Source organism: Eurypyga helias, unplaced genomic scaffold, assembly GCF_000690775.1.
Source record: "Eurypyga helias isolate BGI_N326 unplaced genomic scaffold, ASM69077v1 Scaffold36337, whole genome shotgun sequence".
Taxonomy (NCBI): Eukaryota; Metazoa; Chordata; class Aves; order Eurypygiformes; family Eurypygidae; genus Eurypyga; species Eurypyga helias.
The window spans coordinates 1-15,969 of NW_010264270.1; the positions used below are offsets into that span (position 1 = coordinate 1).

Genomic DNA, 15,969 nt, shown 5'->3' on the forward strand with positions numbered 1-15,969 from the left:
CCCAGGGCGGGAAGCGCGCGACTGCCTCAGCGCCCCGCGCTGGCTGTGAGGGAGCGTGGCGGGGGCAGCTTGAGGAGCGTCCCTGATAGAGGTGCTTCCTTAGGCTCCCCAGAACCTCCTGGCCTTCGCAGGACCCCCGTGCCCTACCCTGGGAGAGCTCTCCCGGGGGCCATAAGCCGAGGTTTCCCTGTGAGCCCTGCTTGCCTCGCTGCCGGGTGGGCTGAGGGCACAGGGAGCAGGGCCTGGCCTTTCTCTTGGTGATGCCCTTTTACCCAGTCACCACCCTGTTTTCCTTCAGTTTTGTTTAAAACCTCGTTCCTGCACTCTGGTCTCAGCTGTGTTTGATGCCTTAGTTTGCTTGAGGCGCCGTACACCACTTGGGTGCCTCAACAGCCACAGCCCCAAGCACACGCTTCGGCCAAGGGGTTTTTTTGAGGGGTTTGTTTAAATCATAACTTTAGTGACATAAAATTTACCCAATGTAACCTGCCCAGACCCCTTTCCTCTAAGCTGGTGCTTAGGTTTTGTACCTCATGCATGTGCTGTTGGTTATTCGTGTGCAGGACAGCTTCATACTCCCTCACTGAATGCCGCTCTTGTCTTCAGATCCTGTGTCAGCCTAACAGGAAGGGCAGCTACTGGCCCTCACAGCTCGGTGTCGTTCTCAGCTCGAATAAGATCGGTACTGAAAATAAGAAATATATTGCTGCCAAGCTCTGTGATTTACCCTCTGTTCTGACAGAAAACCAGTGATAGCCATTCTCTGACTGATGGCCCGTTCAGCTCAGCAGGAGCTCTGTGGTGATTTCAGGTTCAGGTCTTGTGATTATCAGCATCTAAACATCTGATTTTTCCCACACACGTTTTCTCCCACTTGCACAGAAGGCAGTTGGGTTTGTTGCCTATGATTTATAACTGGTATTTCTACATTTACTGGTAGAAACATTAACTCTTTATCCTCTTCCCTGAAGGGGGAAGCCACTTGCAAGCACTCTGTCCCATTAGCTTTTAAGACGACTAGAAAGATTTAACTCACAGTGAATAGAGCTAGTGGTTCCCACAGGGGAGTTGGCCTCAAACAGCAAGCGGATCACTGGAGCATTGCAGCATGTGTTTTACATCTTCACCACAAAAATCCCTGGTTGGCCAGTTAGGATTCTTTTAAGCATTATGAAAGCTGAGAACCCAGCCTTTCTTTTCTGTGTTTGCAAACAGACTTTTTTTTTTTTTTTTCTCATTTGTTTAAAACAGTCCTTTCCCTCAAGCTGTAGCTTTTGGAATTCTCTGATGAAGTGATAATCTTGGCTGGCATTTTAAAAAAATCTACTTTTAATGACTGCTAGAAACTTGAAATACGTTTTCCTTTCAGGGCAAGAAACAAGGAAGCGTGTTTTTTCTTTGAAATTACAGTTATAAAACACTGATCTTGTGATTTTTCTAGGATATGACTGAGCTTAATCTTTTTAATGTGTTACGCTGTAAGCAAGGCAAAGCAAAATCAGAACAGCAAAGTTACCTTTGACATTGTTCCTCAAAAAATATTTCCAGTTTATCGCTTTTTGATCACAGTTTGCAAAATTGCTTTTCAGGTGAATACCCGGTGACTTCATAAAATTTGGAAACAAAATATTTATTGCTGTCTTTAGGGTGCTGGTAAGTCCATTTCTATAAGGGGTTTTAGGGTTTGGAAGGGGGAGAACTATTCAACCAGCCTTCTCCGGTATGCAGTGTTTGTTCCTGGCTTTTCATAACAAGCAGACTTTCTACCTTCCTGTTTTTTCTTTGAAACACTTTGATTGAGAAGGGTGCTACAGTTAAAAGGTGTATTTTATTTAAATAATTAAATGTTAGATGTTCTTTTTTGTTGTAAATATTCCAGTCACCTCACGCTGGTAAAGCACTGGCCTGTGCTGCAATACGTAGGAGCGTACCACAGGCATCCAGCAGGCCAGATAACAGCCATAACTTCATATTACTCCACTAACATGAAATTTGTTAGTATTGAATCAAAGGATCAGATTCTCAGTCTGAAATTGTAGTTCTTGTTGTTCTTATTTTTAGTGCTTTTAGGAAGTTCCAATAATGGCGGAGTTGCAGCACATCTGCTCAGTGGCATGACAATGAACACACATGTACTCTGTATTCTAACTTCACGTGAAATATCAGGTCGTATGCACTTCAAGACTGTGGCCTGAGCCCAAAACAGCCTCATGCTCTTGAACACCAAATATAGTCAATGATTTCTATTATAAGGCCAAGCTTGGGATGTGAGAGACAGCTTTGGTGAAACCACTATACTAATCACATTCCACTCCAAGTACGAACTAGGTTTTCTTCATCTTTGATAAATATGTAGGAGGTACCTATTAAAAATTCCCTTCCAAGACAAAATGCTGTTCTTCATACCTTTCTCCTTTGAGAGCAAGAATGGGAGAATTAATTTTCTGTGTTCATTATTAATCATATAACTGAATGCGATTCTGGCTTATTACAGCTTTCACTCCAGTCTAATACTGTACTAAGTTCTGTGTAGGTTAGAATACGGTGTTCACCTGCGACTTGAGGAGAGAGATGGGTTTAAGCAGGGAGAACTCAAGTTTCCTGTACCACCAGGAAGGGAGCCTGGTGTGTGAAAAAAAAGAAAAGATTTCCAGCTTGCCTCTGCATTTCTGAGGTTTTTATTCTCTCCAACAGGCCAGCCAGGGCCTTTGTATGTCTTAGGGTGGAGGTCGCTGTTGGGCTCCTGGGAATTACACTTTCTTGCCACACAGGAGGGGACCGACATTGCAGAGTGATCCCTCAGCTCTTGGATCCCAAGAAGACTCCAGCCCTGACATAGATTGAGAAGATGAAAAGGATGCTTTTGTCTGTGTCTTTACTCTGATTATTTTGATTCTTGTAAATAATTATTTTTTCAAGCATAATACATTATTTATAGCAAAAGTATGTTGAGCTGTTTTAGTTGACCAAATTATGTTATAATGCCTACCTAATCTTAATCAGAAGATGGAAGATTATTAATTTACCCAATACCATATACTTACAAAGTTGTGTAAACAAGTATCTGCCTTATAAAAATAAATTAATTTTTTTCTTTTAAGACCCAGGGGCAATTGACAATATAACATGAATGACAGCAGGCACCAGGCTCTGTTCTTTGTCAGTCTGCCAGAGCTACAAAAACTCTGTGCTGCTACAGTAACACTAAGTTCTCAGATACCAGAAGCTGAGGCAAGGAGTACACAGATAAAGATTTGCAGGTACAGAATTCTGAGGGTTATTATTTTCAGAAACTGTTGGTGGTTGTTATTCAAAGATTTTATTAGCAGAACCAGAGTTAACTGCAATAAAATCAGCAAAATTCTTATTAGCAGCAAGCAGTATCAAGTTGTACAAACTAAGGTTTGGGTTTTTTTATGGTGAACTTGCTCATTATTGGGGAAAAAACCCCATTTTTATTGTTTTAAATGTCATCAGCTAACACTAACAAGGCCACTTACTTCAAATTAATAAACAGTTAAAAATTAATCTGTATTCACATGCAAAGTTGGAAAGTTTTAGCTACATCTTTTGAGCTATTGTATTGCTTTATGTAGGCTGAGACTGAGTGAAAAGAATACTCAGAAAGCATGTGTATGCTCCTTAGTGTTCATCAATCATTCCCTGTAATAAGAAAGGGAAGGAATGAGAAATTCTGCCAAAAGGGACATTTTTAGAGAGTTCTGTTCATGTGTCAAAGGACTGGAGTCTCCCTTAGACCACAGCGGGCAAGTAACTTGGACTAGTCCTATTATTATATATCATTATATATATAGACTATACATTATATATACTTATATTAATATTATACTGAACCACTGGAAGCCAATGAAAAATTCAGCATATTATATAAATTTAATTATTTGTAAATTTAAGCTGATAAAAATCAAGTACATAACATTTTTTAACATTTTTCTAACTTCTTTTTATAGACAGTTATTATTCCTGCATCAAGACATCCTTTCTGCACCTGTTATTGGAACACTAAATCAAATTTCAGTTGTAATGGCGGTCAGTATCACTGTAAAGGAGTGTATGTAGTTGCATACTGTTGCGGATCAGAGGAATGCACCTCACTCAAAAATTAGAAGCAGCAATATATCCTATTGATGTAAAATAATAATATGAGAGAGTTCAGTAAGTTTGATGACAAAGTTCATCATCTATTACTGCATGGAAGAAACATACAAAGCAAAATTGAGTTAGAATGCCTGATACAGAGCCCAGAGGCGCAAAGAGGAAAGGGGACTCTCTTGTTCAGTTACGAGGTTCAGAGTGGGGCCCCTTGCTTTCTAAACTCCTTTTTGGACCCGAGGTGCATCTGGATCCAACCTTAGTCTCAGACTTGGTCAGTGAGTCATGTCTAATGGAATTATCCTTACAATATTTATAATATCTCAGTAGCTACAGGGATTAGTAATGCTTCACAGTACTTATTCAGCATGCTTTCGGGTCGTTTATTGAGGATCTGGCACGGGTATGGGATCCCTCCGCCTTGGGCAAGGAAGGATCTCTTAATCTCAGGTAAGGAATCCCTGATCTTGAGCAGTGTCCCTGCTGAAGGAGAGAGTTCCCTGGCATGCAGTCCAGCTGCCATTCAGGAAGAACTCAAATTGAGCCCATCCTGATTTTAATATTTATAGAGTGAAGTAGTTGGCTGCTAGTCAGGAGTATAGACAAGAGAGTTGTCTTTGGTTTAGCTAATACCTTGTTCTGTACTTTGGGGTTTCAAAACCGCCTTTCGAAATATTTTTTAAGACCCTTCACTACCTTGCACTTGAGCCACGGACTTTCCAGCTCACACATTCACCCCAAGGACATGAGGCCTGTGGCTTCTTGGTCAGCCTGGACCAAAGTATGCCTAGAAGTCAAGCGTGTCCATCACACATACATGCATGTTTCTCTAAGAAGTGTTTTGTTTGAGCATTGCTGATCAATAAAATTATGTCATTTAAAAAAAAACCTTTTATTTTTGTGCATTAGTGACGTAGATGACAGCTTATGTCTTCTACTGTCTTGAAATGACATTTTCAGACGGTGAACTTTCTGTGGAGCAGAATGGACTCATTTGGTAAGATGCCACCCAATTCACAATGAGAGCAGCAGGGACAGAGGTCTGTGATTTTGTTTTGGGCAGTCTTTTGCGTGCTTGTTACTGTATCTTTAGCTGGAAATGAGATTACACCCTGACAAGTGCCTGAACTAATTCTAGTTATCATTTTCCTTTAAACTACAGGACATGGTGTTTGCTTTAACTATTCCTTAGCATGTTTTTCTTAGGCAAAGTCACTGATGGACCACAATTTAATTTATCATTTTCTAAAACACCCCTTCATTTCAGACACTTGATTTTTTCTTATTTTTAGATACCATTTTACAAGTCAGGGGTATGTCAAGCCCACATAAAGACACAAGGAGCTACTGTAAGTGCTGAATGATGTCACAGTTCTTATGATTGTTACACTTGTTTGCAATTGCTGTTGCTTAAGATGAGGATTTTTCCTAGGGCATGTAATATGCACTACAGAAGCCAAGTTTCAGGGTTAAAAAGTCTGTTCCATAGACAAAATGTCTCTTGAATATGGGTATAGTAAGTATACTTTGCCAGAGTCAAAAGTTTTAAGACGTTCCTAAGCAATTCCACTGGATTTCTCTGGTGCAGTGGGATCCTGATCCTGCTCAGGGGCCTTGGGCTTTGACTTCGAGGCAAGACCTCGGCAGACCTGCCCTTTGGGCCAAAGACCTGCAGCTCTCCTGCTGGTGTCACCCCCTCTGCGTGTGCCCTATCGGTTCCACAGGTGGGGGTGTTCGGGTATCTGAACCGTCTCCCCATTCATGTTTTGGGTTTATCCAGCCTGTATAGGCCAGTCTCAGAGAAGCAAAACAAAATCGTAGAGAAGTATTGGAACCCATGAGTTTAAAAGCTGATATATTTTTAGACCATTATGCATATGCTTTACTGTCTTCTCATATGCAACGTTTGTGGGTTTTATGAATGTATGTGTGGGCGTACTAAAATTGCTGAGTCAAAAGACTGATCGTAATCAAAGCAAGTAGCTCTTGCAACGCGTTGCACAGCCAGTTGGGTGTATATTCCTTGGTTCCAAGAAATGTAAATACATATCTGGATTAGTAAGACATATACTGTTCAAATATGCTTACCTTACAAAACCGCTTTATGTTGATATATCTATCTGACCTCTCATCGTTACATTTTTCAACACCAGCAGATTAGTGGTAAGAAGTTTATTTAATAAACATGAGCTGCCAGCATATTCTTGCAGGATCTCATTAGGAACACCATCCTGGAGGTGTATCAGTTAATTCTTTTTAACCCACTCTAATTAGTTTCTTTTTCTTGACTTATGCTAACTGTCAGCAGAAAGCTGTGCAGGACAGGCAAGTAGTACTGCTGGGTGAGCAAAGCTATGTTTATCTGTTGTTCTTGTGATTGGAAGAAAACGTCTCTGGTCTTGAGTTTGACAGCAGAGTTAATACATGTAAATTTTGGATGCTGTGCCTATTGTCTTGAAAGAGATGCATATGTAGCAAAGTACTCCTTACAGTTCAATGCATGTTCTCCCCAAGTCTCTTATCAGCCCTGTGAAAAAATTAAACAAACTGTAGTGCACCTTATTTTGATGATGCATGAAATCTGAATGTCTACATCAAATATTGTGTTAACTTCCTCTTCTATCTAAGTAGATGAAAAGTAAAGATGTGTAACATATACTAGGATTTGGCTCCATGGTGCAGTAGAAGTATCTTTGATTAAATTTTGACTGAAGTCTTTAAAAAGGTCTGTTAAAATACTAATACTGTGTTTTTCTCTTCTCGCCTATATCGTTAGCTGGAAGCACCACAACCAGTTAGTCCAGCCATTCTCCAAACCTGTCTGTCCTACACACTTACAGCCAGACTTGCACCCAGGTGGAACAAGGCTGGTCATCTCTTGGTGCAAGGTATTTGACTCACATGGGTCAGGGATCAAGCGTTTAGTTTTCAGTTCTTTATTGTTGCATTTATTTTCCACAATTAAATTTCCATCATTATTTCATTCATTACTTTATTTCATTTATTTATTCTGTGGTTTTTTTTAATTGCATTTTTATTGTTCCTTTATCCAAGTTCAATGATTCAAATTAAAAATCTGAATGGACTTATAATTCACTTTTTCATCTTCCTCCTCGTCTTTGTAACAGGTCAAATAATTATTTCAACAGAATGCAACATATCAGATTAATAATTTCCAAAACAAATATGGTTGGACAGCAAATGTCTTCTAAAAATTGGGCCTGTGTTTCAGGTTCATGCTTCCATCAGTGGCACTTCTGCAGATGGTTCGCGTGCTTTTTCGATGCAGAAGTGGTTTTCTATCAGACAACCTCCTTCTACTAAGCTCATTCTTTTCAGATGGTGATTCTTTTGCCTGACGTCTCTCTACTTGCTCCTGGGTAGGATAAATGTGAATTACAAAGTGGTGGAAAAAACTATGTATTTCAGACACTGTGGTGTTACCCTTATTAAGTAGAGCAATTGTACACATCATTGCAATTGAGAAAAGTGTACATGCTATTGTCTTATTTCCATCCACAATATTAACAGTATCTTGTTTTCAGCATCTTCATAATATATAGTGCTCTGAATGAAATCAACTCGTTCAGGAACAACAGCAAGAAGTAGAGGGCTAGATGGTAGCTGATGTAAAAGTGATTTCAGCAAAAGACATTGACTACCAGCAATGTGGCCCTGATACATGCAGCTTGTCTAATCATATAATTTGCTAAAGCTGGGCAAAACTGATGATATGTCGTAAAATATGTAGTAATACTTTACAGATTTGCTTTTGAACTTGAGACATTTATTAACTGTTAGTCAATTAGAAATAGTTCTATGTATAAATTCCTTACTGGGAGGAAAAAACAATGTATAAATTGGTGTCAACTAATATACCTTCATATATATTTCTTTCTTCTATAAGATGTTAATGAATCAGTGAAAAGTGAATTGATAGGGGTTTTTTTTCTCTCCTTGAAAGGAACAAACCTTTCAGCATTCAAGACCCACAAACAAAACCGTGATTTCTCCTTTTTTTGCATAAAGACATTAGGCATATGATTTAGAAAATAATGTCTATCTATTTTGTTTATTAAGGAAAAGATTTCTTGTCTCATTCAGGAAGGCAAAACGCTGTTGGTAAGTACAATATTCTGTTAATGGTAAACTTGTGAGAGCAAAGTATAGTTATGTGCTTTCCTACTGCCTTGATCTTGGTATTACCAATGTCTTTTTTTCTTCATTCTGAAATAACCTCTGCCAAAATACACATGATGGCAGATGCTGCTGTGTATGTGATAGCTGTCAGCCCAGCTGCACCTCTGCTATTAATCCTACAGCCATGCATTGGAATTTACCATTTATAATTATGATTATTACAGTTAAATGCACTTGCCTCAAATTAGTAGTATTTCAGGTGGTGTGAAAGTTCCATAATAATGGACAGGAAAATGAGCTATGTTTGAGAAATGAGAAAAACGTTTGCTCTTCACAAAAGTTACATCACAAAACATGTTGTTTAGCTATTGCAGAAATTGTCAAGTAGTATTTTATTCCATTATAAAAGTTAAAAGTTACATATGGGGATATTGGTGCCTAGATTTGCAACAGGGACATATGTTGAGGCACATAATACATTCAGTCCCTATGCTACAGCTTGCTTAGGCCTTGGTGAATGTTCTGGAGATGTGTCCATAAATGCTTGCCTTGCTCATAGAGTCTTTGCTATTCGCCACTTCCAGATGTGTAATACTGGGCTAGATGACTCAGTACGGTCAATGGTATTAACAGCTACACTTGCTTTGAAAATGGGTGTTTGTGTATCAAGGACATGAGTACCAAGCATCCAGTTATATCGATAGCCATGAGTTCCTAGGGAGGTGTACTTGTGTGGATGGTAGTTCATTATTATTTTAATTTTTCATTGTTAAAATGCAAATTAATTTTAATTTCCATGTTGAGGAGGTCTAGCTTTTTAACTTTCCAACGCAGCATTTTGGTGAGCAATTATTTTAAATAAACATTTGGTTTAGCTTTCCATCTTAACAGGTGAACTGAAGTTCAGTGCTTTGTATTTATTTTAGTTCTAGACCTCAACGTATCAGAGAGACAGCTTTGCATCAGTGTGGAGGCTTGCTCAATTCGGTTGCCACCCCCTGAGGTATAAACTAGTTGTATTTACTATGACTGTTTTTGTCTTACTCATCTTCTTTTCTGTTAGGTGACTTGCAATTAACATGATGGGGATAGAAGTGCTTATTTCTGATTGTATTAAGACAGTAAATCATATTCATTGACTCTCTGCATCTGTTCCAAGTGCATACAATCCATATTATATTGATGCCTTCAAGCAGGCATTGTAAAACTGAGATTTTAGACTAATTAAAGACCTTTCAAAAATGCTAATGGCATATAGTTGTGAAGTGTCTTTATGATTCTAGATTCCCTCCTAGCAGTGTTTTCTAGAAGGCACTCACTGTCTCACTGTAATACATAAACAGTTTTGAGTAACATCTTAAAAGTGAAGCTACAGGTAAGCTGCCAGCACTATGTTTAAAGTCCTCATATATAATTATTTTGAACTCTGCATTTCCAAAATACTGGAACAGCCTGAACTACTGCTTGTAAGCATACTTAAAAAATTGTTTAAGAAATCATGTTTGAGGTTGAAAAATTACCATTCTTTCCGAATGGCACCTTTGTTGAATATGTTCATACATACAGGGGAATATTTGTCAGGCTTCCTGGTTTCTTCCAAAATAAGTATTTCTGATTCTGACAATTCTTTCTTACAATAGAAGAGTAGTATTTCTTCTGTGACCTAGTTGGACATCATAAACATTAAATCTGTCTTTAGGAGTCTGACCCCAAAATGACACAAAGCAATGATGGAAGCAATCATGATATGGCTTTGTTATCCTTTTGATCATTTTAATACTTTTCTAAAAGAGAAATGGCCAGGGGTTTTTGTCAGTGAATAAACATAAACTCTGGCAGACCACAGAAGGAGAAAATGCTTCTCAAATGTCAGTGGTTCATTGGTCCCTACAGTTGAATATTTTCACATTGTGAAAATATGTGGTGTTTTTTGACTCTCACAGGGTGAAACTATATGCCCCATTAATATTGTCAAACATGGATTTCTGGTCTGAATTTTTAAAAATGTGCATGGAAGTTCTGTACTCTTACTAAAACACCTCAAATAAAGTTTAAATCTCATTGATTTAAATAACCTTTAAATCTTGTACTTGCGTAACTTTTGGAAGTTTCAGCTCTGACATAAGATAGAGTGCAATTCAGTAATGGGAATATCTTCTGTAATAAGCAGTCTGTGTGAGCTGGTAGAAGAATAATAATGCATTCGCTTCAGTGTATTGTGATAAGCAAATATTTTTTTAAAAAATAATTTTGTACTGCTGTGGAAATATTTGCAATTTATTTTTCCCTTCTGTTTTAAGCTGGAAGATTTTGATATTTCAGCAAACACCTTAAAGCTGTTTGACAGCAATGAAAATACAGTTATTCACCAACATTCCATATTAAGTAGCTGGTGCTATGTTTTGCCAAGGTAGGAGTCTGTTTACATTTCAGCAGAAACAAACATTTCCTGGAATGTTTGCCATACAAATTGTGAATTTGATACTAGTGACAAGAACACTTCTGCTTTACAGTCTGTTTTACATTCAGAAATCTTTCTTTTTTACTTTTATGGTCTCAATATTATGGAAAATGAGAAAGAAAAATTAATCAGTGATTCATAAATTACACATTTAAGTATTATTTCAATTTTAGTAATCTCTGCTACTTTTGTAATATGCAAGATCATTTTTTTTTCCAAATATAATTTTAGCAGAAAGTGTCAATTTAAAGAAAAAACATATTTCCACCTTTGCCACAGACTATCTCTATTTTCACCTATGATTTTCATCATAAAAGTATGAGAAGTAATGATGTAGTTGCTCTTGTTCTACAATCACTGGCAGGGAATATTACAGACAAGAGAAATTAGATTTGGAGGTGCCAAGTTCTTTTCTGTATTGCTATGGTTCTGTCCTAAACTTACAAGCTAAAAGTATTAGTCCTAAAAGCGTAAAAATAATCCATAAATACTTTCAATGCAATACATAAGATTAACATTTATTTTCCCAAAAGTCCAGTATATTTTCAGCTGAGTTTTATGACATCCTGTCTAAGCATCCCTTCTTTACCTATGCACAGCATGAAAATGGGTCAAATCATAAACATCAGCCACCTAATTCCTCCAGAATCTCCTTTCCGTTCATATAAGGAATTTCAGATGCACTGGAAGAATCTGGTAAGAAAGAGCAATACTTTAATTTTTCCTTTCCTTTTTGTACCTATTGAATTTTAATTTGTAACACGTTTGTGGGGTTTTTTTTTAAGTATGGATATATTCTTCCGGAGGATCTTGAAGAGACAAAAATATACTTCAGTGTTTACTTCAAGCCAATAGGAGAAATGTTCTTCACGTATCCTTTAAAAATATATTTGTTACATTTTCTTTACTACATTACTAGCCAAGATCTAAGTTTTCTTTTTCAATTGTGCTGCATTTTCTTCTTCCATAATTTCATAGAGGTCAGTGGAGAATCGTTTCACTAGACAAATTGGAACAAAATATTTAGTCAGTTCTTTTTGTCCTTGTTTTGAATAATAGTGAGTCTAATAGATCAGTTCGCTTCACAGCTTCTGTAAACGTGATAATGCCACTCTAAATGGTGATGTAAAAAGAAGAGTTAAATTCCTTTAAAAAAATGTCCAACAAAGATTTGGTTTAATGAGAATTTTCCTGCTAGGAAGACTAGACTAAGGATTACATACATGGAGTAATCTTTACTGTGGTAGGTTAGTAGGATACATTCACATTTTAGTCCTGTGACTTTATAAGCTTCAGTCCCTTAAGAAAGTAAGTGCTTTTGTTCACATTTTTGAAAAAGCTTTAGACATGTTCCTGCTTTCTTCTCAACAAAGATGATTCATAATTATAGAAACATAGAGAAAGCTGTTATGTATCCCTGAACACTTACTCAGGTACCCTTTAATTTGCATTCGAAGTCAGCCAGCGCAGTATTTCCATAGAACAGATTCAGAAAGGGTGTTGCACTCTTTTCTCTCTGACATGAAGTGTAATCTTTCACATCTATGCGGATTTCCAGTAAAGATGACAAGTAAAGCACTTTATGCCACACAGGAACTCTCCAGGGCTCCGGTGCGTCTAAGGGGTTTTTTGTAAACTTACTAATGGCATGTACTTTATTTGTGGTATGAAGTCGCCATTTTTATGTTCAGAACACAGTAAGGGCATACAACTGTGCTTTTCACACCAAACAACTATCAATAATCTCACCTTTAATTAAATGTGTAATTAAATATTATATTGCCATTTGTCATTGTTACGTTTTTGTTCACACCATAAATACAGTAAAAAATTGGACTTAGTGTTAATTAGTTGTTACCAATATGTGCAGTTATATAGACCTTATTTTACAGTTGGACATCCAGAACTGTCTCACACCTCTTTCATAATAATAATAACAACAATAACAATTATTATTGTTGTCATGATTATTGATATTATTACAATTTATTTTAAAAAAACATACCAAGAAAAATGTAAAATTTTGTGGTCTTGTGCGTTTACAAACACTCAAGCTGTAAGATTCATTCAGTGGTTGGTGATGGAAAGGAGGCAAGCAACCAAAACTCATTTAATTTGAGGTTATGACAAAGGCTGAGACTCAAATTTCCTTGGTAGTAGTGTGTGAAAGAAGAAATGAAGTAATTAATTCTGAACAAAGAATAGTGACAGGAATTGCAGAGATTCTAAACTACCATAATCCTCTTTCAGAAAGCAGTTCCTGTTTATGTCTCTTTAGTGATGAAAGCTAGAATGGCTCCTCGTTGTCATCCGCAGTTTTTATAGACATCCAAACTGCCTTTTGCTCAGAATACAGACGCCTTTAGATGCCTTAAGAGACCAGGAGCCCTGTCGGTCAAACTCTCTGCAGAACCCCCTCAACTGGCAGGCATTACCCAATTGGAAAGCACTAAACGAAGATAATGACTGTAATTTAAGTCTTTCCTTTTGAGAAATACGATATTCCAGCATAGTTTATAAACAAAGAACTGGGTGAAGGAGAAAACAAATCTTCATTTATAGTGACAACAAAATATGGTTTTAAAATATAGTTCATTCTAATTCAAAACAGGAAAACGGATGGTTATATATTGTAATGTGTTTTGGGTAGATACCATATAGTGATGTGTTAGATGGCACTATCAGATTTTTAAATCCAGTTCATTCAATTTAGCAACTCTTGTTCCATTGCAGGAAATTAAATCTAAGCATATGAAATTGGCCGATGAGAGGGTTTGCGTGGTATCTCTAATGCAGGCTCCTCCGAGGAAACGGACTTTGCCTGGAAATTCTTCACCGTGCAGTATGGAAAGCAGCCACTGGATGGAGCGTTTGATCAAAGAGCCAGACACACACTCTTTTTCGAGCAGCAGGAAGGGTGCAGGAAAGGTTAGCCTTCAAGCAGCAAAGAAATCAATGAATAATAGGCAAATACGAGGAATACCAGAATTACCGGTTGTGAAATCTTTAGGAATGCCTGTAAATTCATCCTTTGAACTCCCCTCCCCAAAAGTCAGCAAAATTATACCAATTTTCAAAGGAAAGTTGATGCAAATGAACGGAAATACACAAATGGATAGGAAGAAAAAAGAAAATTATGAAAGACATTCAGCAGTAAAAATTATGGGTGTTTCATCTTCTTTGCTAACTGTGTACAAATCCAGCGTAACTCAGGTTTACAAGCCTGCTCAAAATATGTCTGTCAAAAATCCTACTGATAGCAGTGTACTTCAGGTAACGAATGCAAAAACGTACGCAAAACGTGGCACACCTGTATTTCGATGGAAAACGCAGTCTAGTGGACAAATGACTCATTCTAAATTTTTTGATAACTCAGCCTCAGGTGGGAATTCAAGTGGAGTCAAACAGAAAAAGGCAGATTCTCCTTCCTTTCTTAAGAATGTTGGGTCACCACTTCAGAAATCAAACATCGATCCGAGTCTGAACACATACACATCTCCTACTACCAGTGCAAGAAGGGGAAAAAAGTTTGCACGTCAAAATACGACGCAAGTTCTTGAGAAACAACAGCAGTCAAAGATAGTACCTTTGCAGATTTGTAAATTAGACAATGAAATGACAAAGTTTGGTTTATCACAGCCACAAACAAAGAGATCAAATGGAGGAGCGGGGTTAAATATTCATGAATCTGTCTTAAACAATACGACGTGCATCCCCAAAAGTGAAGAAAATAAAGCAGCATGCCATTCTAAGGAGTATATTGCTAAGACAACCGGTTCTCACTCCAAGTCTAACTTTGAACAGGTACGGTAAATAACAGGGCTCATTCTCACTGGTTCTCACAAGTTCAGTATATTCTAAAACAATGTTAAGCAATAAAGAGCATGACTTTCATCATGTTCTACTATCATTCTCAATAGAGTTTTCTAAAATTTCTACCATCTAAGTTAACGTTGTCAGCTACTGCTGCATTTTTCCTGAAAGGGAAGATGATTTACTGTACTGAGATACACACTTTATTGTTTGGGACTTTTAAGGTAGAATAATTAGTTTTTCTTTCTTTAAGACAGTTTGTCAGTTTATCCAGATTTGTGTAAGGTTAACATGGTGAAATTTTTGGTGCTCAATCTGTCTTCGTATGAAACCATATTAACCTGGAAGGAATGCCATCAGTTGTGTAGTGCTGACTGCAGTGTGTGTAAGGCATTGTGCTGTTAGACAAACATAGAAGATTTGCACATACAAGTTTAATTGCAATTTCACTAAAAGCACAAGTTGCAACAGGAAAAATTCCTACTGGGCATAAGGAAAAAAAAATAATCTTCAGAGTGAGAGTGATTAACTACTGGAACAAGTTGCACAGAGAGGTTGCAGAGTTGTATCCTTTCAGATTCCCAGAACTTGATTGGATGAGGCCCAAAGCAATGTAACCGAACTTTGAAGTTATCTCTGTTTTGAGTAAAAGTTATGATTGGATGACCTCTATAGGCTCTTTACAACCTAAATTTCCTATGATTCTGTCTGCATTTCAATAAAAACAATAGGTGAGCTGATTTCAGTACAATTTTTATGAGGATGATATCCCATAGACTGGGCACATGGATGAAATGTGTTGTGCTTACCACTTTTTTCACCCATAAAACGTAATTTGGTAGGTAATTTCAACTTTAGGTTATGACCTACATTTTAAAATGTAGGTCACTTGAACAAGTAGAAAAATATTATGATCTTTTTGCTAATGAATGTATAAACTTACGTACTTTTAAGATGATTACAGGGAGTGAGTATCTGACATGTGAAACCCAGACCTCAAAAGCAACTCCCTCAATCACAGAGACCAACATGGAAGCATCTGTAAAGAAAGGTTGTGCCAGAAGAAGACAGGTAAAAAACCCACACAGGTACACCCTTTCATCCAGTCTACAAGGACCTGAATTAAGAGATAAAAAGGTTTTTGTTTTTTGTTTTTTTTTTTCATTTTAGCATGTTCCAGCTAAAACAGGGAAACAAAGAAACCTTACTAAGACCAGTCTGGATAAAACTAACCTTAACCATTGGTTATGTTACTGTTATTTCAGGTGTTCATTTTAAACATCTGTCTCTGGCAAAAGATGCTGCTAAAATGAAAAAGTTTAATGACATCACTTAATGTAAATATGCTTCTGAAGCAGATTTTTGAATTCTACAGAAGCTAGTTTTATCCTGTGTAATATAACTATGGGCATTCTCTTTGGTTCTGTAAGTGTCTCATCTTA

At 37.3% G+C, this 15,969-nt stretch overlaps 1 protein-coding gene across 1 annotated transcript; it reads left to right on the top strand.

The window, feature by feature from the left end:
• Positions 1–3,126: 3,126 nt before the first annotated feature.
• Positions 3,127–15,598, top strand: LOC104505411 (chromosome unknown open reading frame, human C18orf63; the record flags this gene model as incomplete). The annotated part of the gene is made up of 12 exons (XM_010156337.1): positions 3,127–3,260; positions 3,972–4,050; positions 5,406–5,462; positions 6,890–7,001; positions 8,194–8,235; positions 9,180–9,256; positions 10,554–10,663; positions 11,314–11,410; positions 11,500–11,585; positions 12,148–12,325; positions 13,448–14,518; positions 15,482–15,598. Coding segments are annotated over exons 1-12 (2,160 nt in total), but the record flags the coding sequence as incomplete, so codon positions are not given.
• Between the last annotated feature and the right edge of the window lie 371 nt (positions 15,599–15,969).